This window comes from Pogoniulus pusillus, chromosome 8 (assembly GCF_015220805.1).
Source record: "Pogoniulus pusillus isolate bPogPus1 chromosome 8, bPogPus1.pri, whole genome shotgun sequence".
Classification (NCBI taxonomy): domain Eukaryota; kingdom Metazoa; phylum Chordata; class Aves; order Piciformes; family Lybiidae; genus Pogoniulus; species Pogoniulus pusillus.
Genome location: NC_087271.1, coordinates 13,146,034 through 13,162,146, shown reverse-complemented (window position 1 = coordinate 13,162,146; position 16,113 = coordinate 13,146,034). Strand labels below are relative to the sequence as shown.

The 16,113-nt window shown below is 44.4% G+C and overlaps 1 protein-coding gene across 4 annotated transcripts in view; it reads left to right on the top strand.

Annotated features, from left to right (window-relative positions):
* The window catches only part of SLC44A3 (solute carrier family 44 member 3), a 54,656-nt gene that overhangs the window by 32,673 nt on the left and 5,870 nt on the right, over positions 1–16,113 (top strand). For all 4 annotated transcript variants that reach the window (XM_064147302.1, XM_064147304.1, XM_064147301.1 and 1 more), the window contains 2 exons: positions 2,633–2,789; positions 4,960–5,043. In XM_064147302.1, the coding sequence (XP_064003372.1) occupies positions 2,633–2,789; positions 4,960–5,043 (241 nt within the window). The remainder of the gene's footprint in view (positions 1–2,632; positions 2,790–4,959; positions 5,044–16,113) is intronic.

Below are 16,113 nucleotides of genomic sequence, written 5' to 3'. Positions count from 1 at the left end.
TGCAACAACTGCTTTGCAGCAGGTCCTGCCTCACCAACCTGATCTCCTTTTATGATCAGGTTAACCGCCTGGTGAATGTGGGGAAGGCTGTGGATGTAGTCTACCTGGACTTCAGCAAAGCCTTTGACACTGTCTGCCACAACAAGCTCCTAGCCAAGCTGGCAGCTCATGGTTTGGACAGATTCACTCTGTGCTGTATCAAGAACTGGCTGGATGGCAGAGCTCAGAGAGTGGTGGTGAATGGTGCCACATCCAGTTGGCAGCCAGTCACTAGTGGTGTTCCCCAAGGATCAGTGCTGGGCCCAGTCCCATTCAATATCTTTATTGATGACCTGGACGAGGGGATTGAGTCCAGCATCAGTAAGTTTGCAGATGACACCAAGCTAGGAGCAGGTGTTGATCTGTTGGAAGGTAGAAGAGCCCTGCAGAGGGACCTGGACAGGCTGGATGGGTGGGCAGAGGCCAATGGGATGAGATTTAACAAGGCCAAGTGCAGGGTTCTGCACTTTGGCCACAAGAACCCCAAGCAGCGCTATAGGCTGGGGACTGAGTGGCTGGAGAGCAGCCAGGAGGAAAGGGACCTGGGGGTACTGATAGACAGTAAGCTGAAGATGAGCCAGCAGTGTGCCCAGGTGGCCAAGAGAGCCAATGGCATCCTGGCTTGCATGAGGAACAGTGTGGCCAGTAGGACAAGGGAGGTTATTCTTCCCCTGTACTCAGCACTGGTCAGGCCACACCTTGAGTACCGTGTCCATTTCTGGGCCCCTCAATTCAAGAGGGATGTTGAGGTGCTGGAACATGTCCAGAGAAGGGCAACAAAGCTGGTGAGGGGCCTGGAGCACAAATCCTATGAGGAGAGGTTGAGGGAGCTGGGCGTGTTTAGCCTGGAGAAGAGGAAGGTCAGGGGTGATCTTATTACTGTCTACAACTACCTGAAGGGGCATTGTAGCCAGGTGGGGGTTGGCCTCTTCTCCCAGGTAACCAGCAACAGAACAAGGGGATACAGTCTGAAGTTGTGCCAGGGTAGGTATAGGCTGGATACTAGGAGGGAGTTGTTGCCAGAGAGAGTGATTGACATTGGAATGGGCTGCCCAGGGAGGTGGTGGAGGCACCGTCCCTGGGGGTCTTAAGAAAAGCCTGGATGAGGCACTTAGTGCCATGATCTAGTTGACTGGATAGGGCTGGATGATAGGTTGGACTGGATGATCTTGGAGGTCTCTTCCAACGTGGTTGATTTTATGATTCTATGATTCTATTTAGAATCGTGTGGTATATTCATATATTTAACTAGGACTTGTGGTCTGGCAGAGTTTCCAGTGTTTAGATGGACTGCAGTGATACCTTCAGGGTTCTCACAGAGCTTTGATCCCTGTCTTGATACAGTTTTGTATGATTTAAACCTTTGGCAAAGTGAGGGTTTCATAAAAATGTGTTTGTAGCATTTTTTCGCCCCAACTCATCCTTCTCTTATCACTGTTGTTCAAGACTGTAGAAGTTTTGAGGGAATCACTTAAAAAATAGGACATCTTATTTGTGATGTGAGGTCTGATCTTTACTTAACTGCTACTGCTTTTATTGCCCAAGTAAGTTTTTCAGATTTGGCCAGTTGTTTGAAAGCTGCTTTTTAGAAGGGTTCTTTACCTGTGTTGATCAGTGGGGTTATTTCAATTCTCTGATTTATAGTTCAGTCTGATAGGGTGGGATTTTGTGGGGATTTTTCGGCTTTTAGGGGGGGTTCAGGTGTGGGGGATTATTTGGTGGGTTTTTTCAACATTTCAAGAGAGGTGGGGAAGTGACATTAATTTCAAACTCTTGAGAGCTGTGTCATAGAATCAACCAGGTGTCATGCTGATGTCTGTAAATGATTGACAGTGAAGTGGCCTTTATAAAAGAATCAAGGAAAAATCATATTTAGGCCAGGGTTGGGTTTGTTGGTTTGACTTTCAGTTTTGGGAAACACAGTGTTTCTCCAAAACAATGCAGGTTATCGTGCAATAGAATGAGGAGCTTTTGGGGCCACATGACCATTCTCAACACACAGTATGATGATATTTCTCTTCTGCATTGGTTCAATTTTAAAGCAAACCCTGTTTGGCAATTTAGTGACTCACGCAGAAGTATGATCTGAACAAACTGTAACCCAAAATTCAGCCAAATTGCAACACTAAAAGTTAAGATCAGCTCTGAGTTTTTCCTCTGAGAGCTTGTGGTCCTTTTTTTCTAGCATTTCTTCAGACTAAAATCCTGCAGAAACAAAGGTCAAACAAAAGGTGGAAGAGAGTTAAGAGAAGTGACAAGAAACTGGGGGAGATGTTCAAGGAAATATTCTCAGGTGTTTTCCACTGTAGGAATTTTCTGGGTGTTTTGCCATTGCTGAATACAGCAAAGCAAGAATTGATCAAGAATTAAGCTAATCCATAACTGTAAGAAGTTATAAACCTGCCTGTTTTCCTTTGGTGTGAGGTGAACATTTAGATGAAGTATGTAGGAAAACTGGAGCTATTCAGGTGGTAAAGGAGATCCCAAATGTATTCTTTGAAATTCCAGATGCTGAAAGGGTACAATGTATATCTCATTAAAGAAGTTTCTAAAACATTTTAAAGTTACTTGGTTTTTATTTTTTTCTTTCTAGAAATAAAACTAGCCCACCACCTCACCCAGTCCTGTCTTCCATATCAGTTCTTTTTTGCTATCATCTAGGAACTGCCATAAAAGGCTCCTTTCTAATTGCAATACTGAGAATACCAAGGATTGTTCTCTTATCCCTTTATAATGCCCTAAAACAAAAGGTAGGTATATACTTATGTAACACTCTAAAAATAGTGGTTAAAAGATGAGATTCATGAAGAAATATGAATATACTTTTTGCTTTAAAATGGATGATGTGATGTGGACTTGATATTTTGTCCCATTTTCTTCATTTAAGGAGGCTGTTTGGTTTTTAACTCAGACAATGCTCCCTTTTTTATTCTCAACCCAAAAGCAGAAGACACTAATTTTAAAAGTCACCTTTATGTGGAGTTTTTATGTAAGAGTTTTCATGCATGGTAAAGGAGAGGGTTTGACATAAGATAGCCTTTTATATTTGAGCATCATAGATTTCAAAACAAATGACAAATTAAGACCATGATTATTGCATATGAAATATATATTCCAGAGAAGATTTCAATTGCCCTGTAATCTGAGTCTATACAAAGAATGTATGAAATGGGAATTGTTTCAAACCATATCTTTTGTTAAGGTATGAAAAAAAAAAGTATAGCCTGGCTGCTTTGATTGTTGCTTGCTTTCTGTCTTCCATGCATCTCTTTGCTGCTGAAAGCATATCAGTGCACTTAGTTCTGGCACCTGGGTAAGAGGCGAGGGTTGTCATGACTGCACAGCTCTAATTTTAGAGCCAGTTTTTAAATATGTCTTTTCCTCTAGAGTTTATTTTTACCTCGAAGCATCTTCTATATAATAATGACAGGGTGTCTGCAGTGACCATCCCCGGTACCTGTGAAGGATGTATGTGAGATGCAGTTAGTGAATGCCTAAATAAAAACCCCTTGTAGTGGGACACTGTGGAGGTGCGTGTCTGGGCTGGTCACTTTAATTTGAAAGTTTTGTTATAATATTTGTTGAGCTGGCTTAACTAAGAACATTATTTAATGATAAGTAGAAGGAATTGTGCTGCTAATGGGGCTGTCGAGTGGTCAGGCAAGCTTGCATCCCTGGTTCACAAAAGCATTGCCTCGGAAGGTAACCTTGCTGAATCCATGCAGGAGAAAAGACAGGCTATGGCCTGCTTCCACCCAGGCTCAGAGCAGTGGTACTAGTGGAGCTCACCCAGACCTTGCTACATTTGCAAACGTTCCCATGAGCAGGGCGGAAGTCAGGGCTCTAGAAGCTTGCTGGGAAACTCACAGATGTCTTCTACACTGTGGTCTCCAAACAGAGTTCAGAAAAGAGATGGCAGTGGAAGTCCTTTGCTCTGGGTTTTTAATAAGCAATACTTAGGAGATGTTAATCCCCTTTGAGTAAAATGATCTCTCCAGCTAGAGAGATCTACATAGCAAGACTGAGATATTTCTCTGCGCTCAGAAGTTTGCATGTACAGTCACCATTTGAAAGAAATTCTTGCTGGAATATCTGCAAGAATATATTTAGAAAAATGGGGGAGGTTTATAGTTTCTGCATGAGCACTGCTAATTGTGTGACTGGAATATAATAATAGGAATATCTCTGCTTTCCAAAACCAAACAAAAACATTCTGACCTCTGGAAAAGATTGCAAACATTCAAGTGTCACTGATCTGAATTTCCTTTTGCAGAGAAAAGCAGCTTCTTAAATCTGGAAGTCTACCATGACTATCAAGATGGCTTTTTTGTGTCTTGGTAAAGTCATATATGATGAAGTGTTCTGAGCTTGTGATGTAACTGGAGGGGTGGAACAAACACTGAGATTTTCTGCTCTGTTTTAGTGCTTGTTTTTTCCTTCTGCCCTGAAAAGGGGCCTATATGCTCTGAGTAACTGTGCATATGTGTGCATATAAGTCCTTCTGTGCATTCTTTCATTGTTGTTTGTTAGGGTAGCAGTCATTGCAGAACTCTGAAGGTTTTGTGGTGAATAAAAAAGTTAAAAATCTGTCAGTGTATTCATACAAAGTTCTATAAGGGTTACTGACATGCCTGCCTGTTTTGTTCTCTAAGCAGCTGTTAGCTCACAAAGCTGCTTGCAGCTCTTCCTTTCTTTTCCCAGAGAAGAATCTTCCATCTATAGGAAGAAAATATGCTGAGCTCATCAGCCATTAATACTGAAGTGTCTGAATTAAAAACAGTTCCTGTAATCCTAGAGGAAGTGTCTACTGCCTAAGTGAATGCTGTGTTAGAAGAATCAGTCACCTGTACAGCATGTTTGTTTAAAAGGAAGCCAGCTTTTGAGCCTCTGTCCAGTAACCACCATTTCATTTTATTGCAGGAGAGTGCGTGTGCCAAGTGCCTATTCAAGTGCTGTTTCTGCTGGTGTTGGTGCCAGGGGAGTTGCTTGAGATACTTTAACCAGGTATACTCTGTCATCTCTCTGTCTCTCAGCCATCTGTATCTCAAGTCTGGGGGATGCATCTGCTACCTCCATGCAGCGTGACTAAAGCAACATCCAGAGTGTGCAAGTCAGCTTCCTGATGGTCACCAGATCTAAAGAAACAAAAATTTCGTGTGTAGGTGGAACTTGTTGCAGAGAAGCAGAGAACTGAGGAATGTGCAAGGTGCAGGATTTTACAAAACTGCAGACAGATTGAGGTAGCCCTTTCAGAGAGTCCCTTGCTCTTTCTGTGGGCAAGAAGACTTAGTGTTATGTTGAACTGTGCTGCACAGGCTACTGGAGTGCAGAAGGTCCAGGTGAAAAGGAGCACTGGAGATGTGTCTTTGAAGTAGATACAGTTTTTCCACCCTAAAGTCCAGAATACAGCAACTTGAACTCCTGGCTGATTTCCATTAGCAGTTTCCAGGAGGAAGCCAGGCAGCCGAAGTAAGACTCTTGAGCCAGCTTTGTTTTGTTGTCAGTTTTGTCTGCGGTGGGGATTTATTAGAAATGGATCATTCCTGACGTACAGCAGCTTTTCAGATACTGCACTCCTACTTTTTCCTTCTTGATCGTTTTCTAAAAATGTTTTCCAACTCTACGTTGTAAGTAGTTCAGTTTTCCCTTTTTCAGTCCCCTTGTATTCCTCTTATGACTGGGGTATCCTTAATGTGAAAGGAAATCAGGCATTCATGCTGATTCTTGACTCTGCTCTGTTCTTTGTTCTTGTTGCTGAGGGTAGTAGTGAAGCAAACAAGACAATTCTGATAAAGGCTCTGCCTTCTTTAAGATAGGTGCATAAATTAAGCTTCATCTTGGACAGCTGTGAAAAGAAAGTTTGTCATTTAGTTCAGCCTAGGTTAAATACTCATGCATTGAAATCTCTGGTCCTGGATGATGAATTTTCCAGACATCATTTAGGCAGATTTTGTGGTTACTGACTGGGTGAGGAGTCTCAGAGTCGGTTCTGACTCCAGACGTTCCATCTGTAATTGCCTTTGCCCCTTGGCTTCCTGCCTTTCAAAGAGATCTCCAGGATCCTGGTGTTTATGTTCTCCAGTTGTAGTGGGCTATGTGCTTGGTAAAAGAACAATTACTGTACCGTTCTTCCTTTTGTTTCTGAAGACTGTTTTGTAGCTCTTGTTCCCTTCAAAGATTTCCTGTTTCCTAACCTATTGTAGGCAAATATCTGGTGTTAAAGGACTTGTGAGTTTTATCCGGATGATCATAGCACTGCATCTGCCTTTAGAATCATAGAATCGAGGTTGGAAGAGACCTCAAAGATCATCCAGTCCAACCTATCCCCCAGCCCTAGCCAGTCAACTAGACCATGGCACTAAGTGCCTCATCCTGGCTTGTCTTGAACACCTCCAGGGATGGTGCCTCCACCACCTCCCTGGGCAGCCCATTCCAATGCCAATCACTCTCTCTGTGTAGAACTTCCTCCTAACATCCAGCCTATACTTCCCCCAGCACAACTTGAGACTGTGTCCCCTTGTTCTATTGCTGGTTGCCTGGGAGAAGAGGCCAACCCCCACCTGGCTACAATGTCCTTTCAGGTAGCTGTAGACAGCAGTGAGGTCATCCCTGAGCTTCCTCTTCTCCAGGCTAAACAACCCCAGCTCCCTCAGCCTCTCCTCATAGGGTCTGTGTTCCAGGCCTTTCACCAGCCTTGTTGCCATTCTGTGGACTTGCTCCAGTACCTCAACATCTTTCTTGAATTGAGGGGCCCAGAACTGGACACAGTACTCAAGGTGTGGCCTGACCAGTGTTGAGTACAGGGGAAGAATAACCTCCCTTGTTCCACTGGCCACTCTGTTCCTGATGCAGGCCAGGATGCCATTGGCTCTCTTGGCCACCTGGGCACACTGCTGGCTCATCTTCAGCTACTATCTATCAGTACCCCCAGGTCCCTTTCCTCCTGGCTGCTCTCCAGCCACTCTGTCCCCAGCCTGTGGCTCTGCTTGGGGTTCTTGTGGCCAAAGTGCAGAACCCTGCACTTAGCCTTGTTAAATTTTAACCCATTGGCCTCTGCCCACCTATCCAGCCTGTCAAGGTCCCTCTGCAGGGCTCTCCTACCCTCCAACAGATGAACACCTGCTCCTAGCTTGGTGTCATCTGCAGACTTACTGATGCTGGACTCAATCATCTCATCCAGATCATCAGTAAAGATATTGAACAGGACTGGGCCCAGCACTGATCCCTGAGAACTCCACTAGTGACAGCTGCCAACTGGATGTGGCACCATTCACCACCACTCTCTGAGCTCTGCCATCCAGCCAGTTCTTGATACAGCACAGAGTGAATCTGTCCAAACCATGAGCTGCCAGCTTGGCTAGGAGCTTCTTGTGGCAGACAGCGTCAAAGGCTTTGCTGAAGTCCAGGTAGACTACATCCACAATCTTCCCCACATTCACCAGGCAGGTAACCTGATCATAAAAGGAGATCAGGTTGGTGAGACAGAACCTGCCCTTCCTAAAGCCATGCTGGCTGGGCCTGATCCCTTGGCCATCCCGTAGGTGCTTTGTGATGGCACTCAAGATGACCTGTTCCATCACCTTGCCTTTAGAGAACTGTTTCTTGGGAAAATGTGTTGGTGTTCCACATGCTCCAAGTGTAGGGCAGGTTGCATGGATTGGAAGAGGAGGAAAGCAAAAACACACTGTAAGATTTCACTAGAAATTGGATCTGTGTGAAGGGGGAACATTCGTCTAATTCTTCTATGTCATAGAGCAATTAATGTGCCTAATTATTTTGGGCTTTTTTTCCATTAAAAGTATTTTCAAGGCTATTTTAAACTAAAATATATTTGGACTTCAATTTAAAACCTTCACCTAAAATTTTGTAAAATTTGGAGCCAAGTGTGAAAAAAGTTAAAATAGAGAAGCCTGCAGTTTTAAGCAGCTTAAAGTGTGGCCTAGTTAATGGAAGTATTGAACTCTTAGGAGCTCTTGCTGAGATCAGTGAAAGCTACCAGGTCCAGCCTGGAAACTTCACGTAGTTGTTGAATGTAGACTAGAGAATAGGCCTTAGGAGGAGTTTACAATATCCTTGTACCTGTATTTCTGACATTTTGCCACTATGTTTTGGTTCAGATTTTGATTTTCATGTGAGTTTAAATTGCCAAGATAAGGAACAACTGTTACAAGAAAAGCATTCCATTCTCCATTACTTCTTCTCTTCTGCACTAATTTCCTGTTGTTATATTGTTAGGTGATCTAATTTTTTTCTGATCCTGTATTCACAAGTTTAATCGGGATTAAACAGAGCCCCACTGGGAAACTTGCAGATAAGAAACGGGTGCTGGAGGAATCAAAACAGGTGACAGTGTGATCTTTTTGATTCCTGTGCATGTCAGTCAAACACTCTGTTATGTTATCAAAAAAGGTAGTTTTTAGGCTGAGCTGTCATCTTTCAGGTAGGATTTAATGCTGATTTTGGTGGTTTTGTGCATCGCTGAAGTGACTCATTCTCTGCAGGCTCAGCTAAGTTGTGTTCAGCTCTCCTGGAACTTCACTGAAACAGGGCCAAAAAATGGTCCCCTGTACACTTTTGCTTTGTGATAGAGTGCTGCACTAGACACTGCCAGCTGCCTTCTTTGCAGCACTGGTTGTTGGAGAAGGGGTAGTGGACACCCAGCATTCTGTGCAGGATTGCAGTGTGGGTGACTACATTCGCCTTCTGAAAGTTCTCTTGGATTTGCAGCTGGATCCTGTGCTGCACTGTGGTGTCCTGTTACTATGTGCTGTTGAACAGTTCACTCCTTAAGCTGTTCCACTTCAGTCATGGGCAAAGTGATTCATGTGTGTGTATAATCCATTAGTAACAATTGTAAAGCACTCTGGGTTCTAGCTAGATGAAAAGTGCTTTGTGAATATATAGTCATTATCCTTTCTTGACAGTTTGGCCTGCCAACACTTGTCAGAATTACCACAGGTTTTTCATCTTCTAGCTCTGATGGCTTCAGTATGTTCCAGATAAACTTCTCCAATCATCTAAAGTAAAACTTGCGAGGATGAAATTTCTCTTCTGTAAGAAGAATATATTGGGGAGTTTATGTGGTTTGGGAGCTGGCTGTCTCCCCTTTTGTTAAACTGTAGTGGCAATCTTAACCCGTAATGCAGCAAAGTGCTTACTTTATTTTCCTTTATAGCCCTTTTATTTAAACAATATACCCATTTCAGGATAGCTTTGCTTTCCTGTGTCTTTTTTTCCCAGTCTGCAGCCAGTTGGCAAGCAAGGGCTCCAAAGTGCAGCTGTGGGGTTCTGAAGCAGTTACTGAGCAGTGTGTGGTTTCTCTCTGTTGGCTTCAGCACACTGCTTGCAGTGAAGTCTTCAGGCCCAGTGGTATCCATTAGTGAAGTCAACAGTGTTAGGCTGCATTCCCTGACACTGACACCCTTCACTGACAGGAAAGCCAGCAACTGCCTGCTGGAGAAAACCAGCACCAGGTCTGTCTAATGGGCATATATCCGTGGCAGTTGGTTGTCTTTTCAATTTTGGGTGGAATCATAGAATCAACGAACAGCTTAGACTGGGAGAGACCTTAGAGATCATCTAATTCAACCTCCCTGCCATAGGCGGGGGCACTCTTGTACAAAGTTCCTCTGCAGCCTTCCTATAGGATCCCTTCAGGTAGTGGAAGGCAGCTCTCAGGTTCCCCCAGAGTCTTCTCTCCAGACTGAACACCTCCAGTTCCTTTAGCCTGTCCTCAGAGCAGAGGTGTTCCTATCAGGAATTTTTGGTTAAATACCTGGGGAAAAAAATAACCTATATAAAATCAAATCCATGCATGCCAATGTAAGTACAGCTCTTCTCTGCACTGCCTCACTCCATCAAGTACTTTTTCCTGCCAAAATCAATACTGGACTTTAATGTTGCTGGCAAAATTGCTTCTAGATGTTAAGCTAAAGTTTCAATCATCTTGAAAATGCAATTAGCTAAAATGTTCATCTGCAGGGAAATTTTATTTTAAGCATGTTTGTTTTCCCTCAAGAGGTTTTATGGATGTGACAGCAGGAAATAAAATTCCTTAAGTCTTTCCTTGCATTGCAGGATAAATGATGTTGGGGATAGAGACAAGGCTGACTATTTCTTTGTTTGGTAGTTTTCTGCTCTCCCCTATGCCATTAAAAAGGGGGAAAAAAACAACCAAACAACCAAAAAAAACCCCAGCAAAACACACCCTAGAAAGACAATAAAAGGGAATGAAGCAAGTGACTCAGTGGTTTTGGGCTGGGTAGTTTACGAACAGCTCTCTGGAAATGTTCAGTTTGATTTTGTTTCGGGAAAATGAGAGCATTGTTGCACCAACTGCAGAAGGCACTGTAAGCAGTGCCAGGAGTGATGGCACCAGGGTGCAGGGGTAGCTTAATGCGGGATTCTTGTGGTCCAGCTGCTGTCATTGAAGTTAAGCCCAGGTGTAGCAATGTGATGCTGCAGGAAATGATGCCCAGCTACCCTCCAAGGAGAAAGTTGTGTTAGTCTTACCCACTGCATGATGGCAGCCATTGAGGGAGTAGTTTACTTGGAGTAGGAAGCAAGGAAAGTTAAAGGACAAGCTTTTCTCCATTAAGTTCAGGCTGTACATGTAAGGTGGAATGGAAATAAAGGAAAGGTGTGCTTCTTGGACTGCTTGGGACAATCCAAGGGGCTACTGAAGAGTTTCTTGCAGATGGTATTTAGTGTGAGAATCAAAACCAGCCATTTCTGTATTAGCTGTATTCTTCTTGGAAAGTCAGCCACAAGACAAAGGCAGCTCACAGGGCAGATTCAGCCCTGGAAGGTGTGAGGTTAAACACCTGCACCAGAAAAAGGAGGATAGATGCTATTTTGCAAGCTGCTGCTTGGTTGACCAGGCTCATCTTAATAGGGCAGCTGGAATATCCTGGTGTGTCTGCTGGGATAACTGAAGGCAAAGAACAAGCCTGTTAGCCATTTATAGCAAAAAAAAAAAAAGAACAGCAGGGAGGGGTAGGAGCCAAGAGAAACTCAGAAGAAGAATGAGTAGATGTAAACTGTTCTTTACGTAATGTTGTCTGGAAGTTGGAAGAAGGTTCCTAAGAAATGGAAGAATAACTTCCTGGAATAGTTCCAAATATAAGGGCTGAGGTAGGGAAAAGCCCTAAATAGATTAAAGAGGGAACTTTCCTCTTAAGGGAAAAAAATAATATCTAACATGCTAGTGTATAATAGGCAGCCTCACATGGCCTCATCTCTTCAGCTGGGCCTCACATTTTCCACCACTATCTGAGAGACACAGCTTGTTCACCAGGTCACTGCTGTACAGCAGTGGCAGGAATGTCATAGCCTCTTGCTGCCACTGGGTTTTCTTTTCCGATGGGATTCCACTGGTAGCTGTGCTGCTTGCAAGCTAAGACGCTCAGAAGTCCAACCTGAACTGCACAGTGTTGCACTGGGTGTAGGTAACCAGGGCAGCCCCCAAGACAGTTGGCAGCAACAAGATCAGATCAGGCTGAAACTACCATCAGGGCAGAAGAAACTGAAGTGGGATGCAGTACACACCAGCATGCACACCACTGTATCTCCTGCTGCTGCTTCAAGCAGATCCTGTTGCTATGGCAGCCCTCTGGTGTTACGCCCTCGAAGGGAGGGCTGATTTCAGCTGTTACACAGAGCAGCAATTATTCCTTACAATTGGGGAACTTCTGGCCTGAGTCTGAGCCACAGAGGCTTTTCTCATGAAACTAGTAGGCCAGTTTTTCCAAGACCCTTGACATTCTGTGTTGTGAGGCACAGAAGGAAGTATTCTTTAAATAGTGGGGTTTTTTTGTTTGTTTTGCATACTGTGGTATTTGGAAATATGTAAACATTCACATTCCTTATTTATTCATCTCAGCACTGAGAAACTGGTGTCTAGTTCCCAGGCTCCAAGCCAAAGGAAGCTTAGGTTCTTCACAAGGGTGGTGATACCATACCAACTTGCTGGTACAGAAATAAAGACTGTTCCTGACCCACTGTCCCCTGCTCTTTCTGACTAGTGGCATAATACTGATGTTGTTGTTACTGATTTGTCACCATATCAGAGACTACAACTATAAGGCATCGATTCATTGAGCAGAGCATAAGAGCTATATTGGGCCATACGGGGTTCCCATCCAGCTCAGTATCCAGCAGTGGCTGTGAGCAAAGGCCAAAGCAGAATGAGCGTCCATTTCCCTGCCCCCATGCTGTTTCTGTATGGTTTCAGCCACATGACTTCTTGAGCTGAGGACAGTGGCTTTCCTTCGGAGCTTTCCCAGTCTCCCTTGAGTTCACACAAGCATTTAGCAGCTAAAGCATCCTTTTTCTGGTTAAAAATATCTGCTTTCAGATTTGGCTCCTGCTACTTGGTATGGTTCTCACCCTGCCTGGTCATGGTTCTGGAAGAACAGGGAGCCATCTGACTCTACATCCTCTCAGCACTTCTCATGACTTTGTAGCCTTCTCATCACATTCTCCTTCTGTCATCTCTCTTACAGACAGCAGAGCCTGCAGCACTCAGTTGTTCCCCAGACAGCAGACATTCCATACCTTTTGAATCATTCCTGCTGCCCTTCTCAAACATCCAGTAAAGCTTTTGTGTGGGGGAAAAAAGAGAGCACATTGTTGTGGAAAAACTCATTGAAGTAACCTACTGAAACAAACAGGGTATTGAAGCTGCTTAGTGCAAAGTCCAGAGTGATTTGCAGACACTGCTAATAGCTTGTGTGTTAGGTCTGCTCTGGTGGGTAAGGACGGGAAATTGTTTCTGTGTACCTCCGAGGTTCGTGGGAGCGTACGTTTGCCTAAGTGCGAGGCAGGGATCTTGCTAGTCAGAACCACGCAGGTTTCTGTGTGCCTGGATGGCAGCAAAGTGTGGGATCAGCATGGGAATGTTGATAATTGTGAGGAAAGTGCATGGAGCTGCAGCTGAGGCTGAATGAGAAACCATCTCCATAGATATTAAAAAATATTTTGGTTTTCTCAGCCATATATTTTTTGCCAAAAAGTAGAAATCACTCAGCTAAGTCTTTGGCTTGTGCTAGTAACATTCTTGCTTCAGCTATGCCATGGGAAGGGACACCTCTCTACTAGCCCAGGTTTCTCAAGGTCCCATCCAACCTGGCCTTGAACATCTCCAGGGAGGGGGCATCCACAGCCTCTCTGGACAATCCATTCCAGAGTCTTGCCACCCTCGTGTGAAGAATTTCTTCCTCAGATCAAATCTAAATCTATTCTCCTTCCATTTAAATTCATTTCCCCTTGTCCTATCAGTGGACACTCTTGTACAGAGTCCCTCTGCAGCCTTCCTGCAAGATCCCTTTCAGCTATTGGAAGGCAGCTCTAAGGTGCTCCTAGGTTCTTCTCTTCTCCAGGCTGAACACCCCCAGTCCTCTCAGCCTGTCCTTGTAACAGAGGTGCTCCAGCCCCTAGATCATCTTTGTGGCTTCCTTTGGGCTTGTTCCAGCAGATCTGTGTCACTCTTACAGTGGGGACACCAGAACTGGACACAGTATTTGAGGTGGAGTCTCACAAGAGCATGTCAGTAACTAGTTTTGGAGCCTACAGCAGCTCCTTCATTTCTGTTTCTCTACCCCTTCTATAACCTGGCTGCCTTTCTTCCTTGAATGTTACAACTAGTTGATGCTTGGATAATTTGTTGAGGTTGTAATTGTTACAAATTATGTTCTTCATCAACTGTCTCCTAACAGGCAGTGTTCAGTCTCCAGCATTATTTTTAGTCTTTCCAGGGTAACAGTTGTAGTTAATAAATATCAGAAATTATTTCCATGGCACATTCCTTAGATACCAAAGTGGCTAATTCTGGAGTGCAAACAAATGGTTATTTGTCTTAACAGTGTTTGTACAAGTGCAGGTACATTGTAGGCATTCTTTGCAATTTTTTAAAGCAGGACTGTTTTGCTGTTTGTAATGAATTGGAAATCTCTGTTTAACATATTGGCAAAAGTTACACTCACTCCACCAGATCAGGATCTGCTCTGTAAATTTTGTTCTTAAGGGACAGAAACCAACTTAGAAAACCCTTTTCCACTTCGTGTCTCAGTTTCTTGTCAGTTAAAGGGAGAGATGAAATGGACTTATGCTGTGAGTTATAAAGTCACAGAATCACAGAACATATTCTGTTGGAAGAGCCCTTCAAGCTCATCCAGACCAACCTTCCACCCAGCACTGCAGGGTAAACACCAAACCATGTCCATCCATCAGCTCCACAGGCTGCTTAAATACCTCCAGGAATGGTGACCTCAGCACTGCCCTGGGCAGACCATTCCAATGGCTGAGAACCCTCTCTGGGAAGAAATATTTCCTAGCATCCAGCCTGAATCTGTCCTGGTGCCACTTGGAACCATTTCCTCTGCTCCTGTCCCTTGCCACCAAGGAGCAGAGGCCGCCCGCTCCTCCCTCCAACCTCCCTGCAGGGAGCTGTAGAGAGCAATGAGCTCTGCCCTCAGCCTCCTCCAGCCTGAACACCCTCAGCTCCCTCAGCTCCTCCTCACAGCCCAGCTGCTCCAGGCACTTCCCCAGCCTTGTTGCCCTTAAAGTCTATCCTATTTTAAAGCATGCAGAGGCAAATACAGATGGAAGACAGAGATGGTGCTTGACTTGGCCACCTACCCTCTGCTAGCATTCTCCTGCCACATTCTGGGCTGATGCTATCGTGGCTGAGCTTGCAGGCTGCCAGGTTTCCTCACACAGGCTGCTTACAGACCTCTCAGGTTGAGTGAGGCATCTGGGACAAAGATGCCTCTCTTTTAGAGGTTCAGGCAACCAAGGAGGCAAAGGTGTGATGTTCAGTGCTCTTCTGGTCCTGTTGCAGCACACACCAGAGAAAGCAGCAACATCAGTACCATAGAAGGCAGCACGGAAAGCATTTTGTCCTCTTTAGGCGTCTGGTTTTAAACAGATTTTCATGCTCTGTATGATCCTGTAGACTTCAGTGGAGTCTATGATTTTCTTAGAGTAGGCAATAAATCCATGGTCTTTTATTCATGCTTTTTCCATCTAAGGAGGTATTTGCTGCTGTGTAAGTACAGTATTTACAGCATGTCATTGGCCAATGGCAGTGTGGTCAGAGATGGAGAGAGGTGATTCTGCCACTTTACTCTGCACTCACCTGCAGTACTGTGTCCAGCTGTGGAGCCCTCAACACAGGAAGGACGTGGACCTGATGGAGAGGGACCAGAGGAAGCCACAGAAGTGATCAGGGTGTTGGAGCAGCTCTGCCACAAGGACAGGCTGATGGAGCTGGGGTTGTTCAGCCTGGAAAGGAGAAGGCTTCAGGGAGACTTGTCCTGGTAGGGCATAAAACCCGCCAGGCCAGTTTAACCCTTGTTCTCCTCCTCTTGTTTTGTGGGTCGGGGAGTGGATTTGAATGAGCAAACAATAAGAGTTCGGCCCCAGAAAAGCCTTGAGGGCTAGGGGACGGAGCACCACATGTCAGGTGTCTTGCACTGCCCTCAGCATGCCTGCGTGGTCAAACGAGGCATGACGCTTTGAATTCATTGGCCAGAACAATAGTGTTAGTGCCTCTTGGCCAGTTTGATTTTCAAAATGAAGTATTTAAAGGGGGATGATTTAGAAAACTGCATCCTTTCTGCATTCAGCCTGTCTGCATGGAGCCTTCCTGCCTCTCATCGTTTGCAGCTTGTTAAAGGCGGCCACATCTATGCAGCTTAGCATCAGCTCAGCTCTCCTTCCCTCTGCCTAGAATATTTTGTATTTTATCCTGGAACCGTTATAGTGAGTTTGAAGAAAGTGTCTTTGTTACAGGAGACTTCCTCAGGGACCAAAAGCATCCTGAGTACATATGCTGGAGTGAATGCCAGGACCCCATAGGCATAGTTAGAATTTTTCCTTTTTTCGCATTTCTATTTTCCAAGTTCTGATTGTTTAAACTGTTTAATTCTGTGCAGTTACTTCCTGCCAACCAAAAATCCAAAGAATCTCAGGGAATTTTCCCGATTTTTTGATATCAATTTAAAATTATTATTCATATAGAAATTAATATTCCTAATTCATAATTATTATTAATTTCCAATACAAGAGTTATTA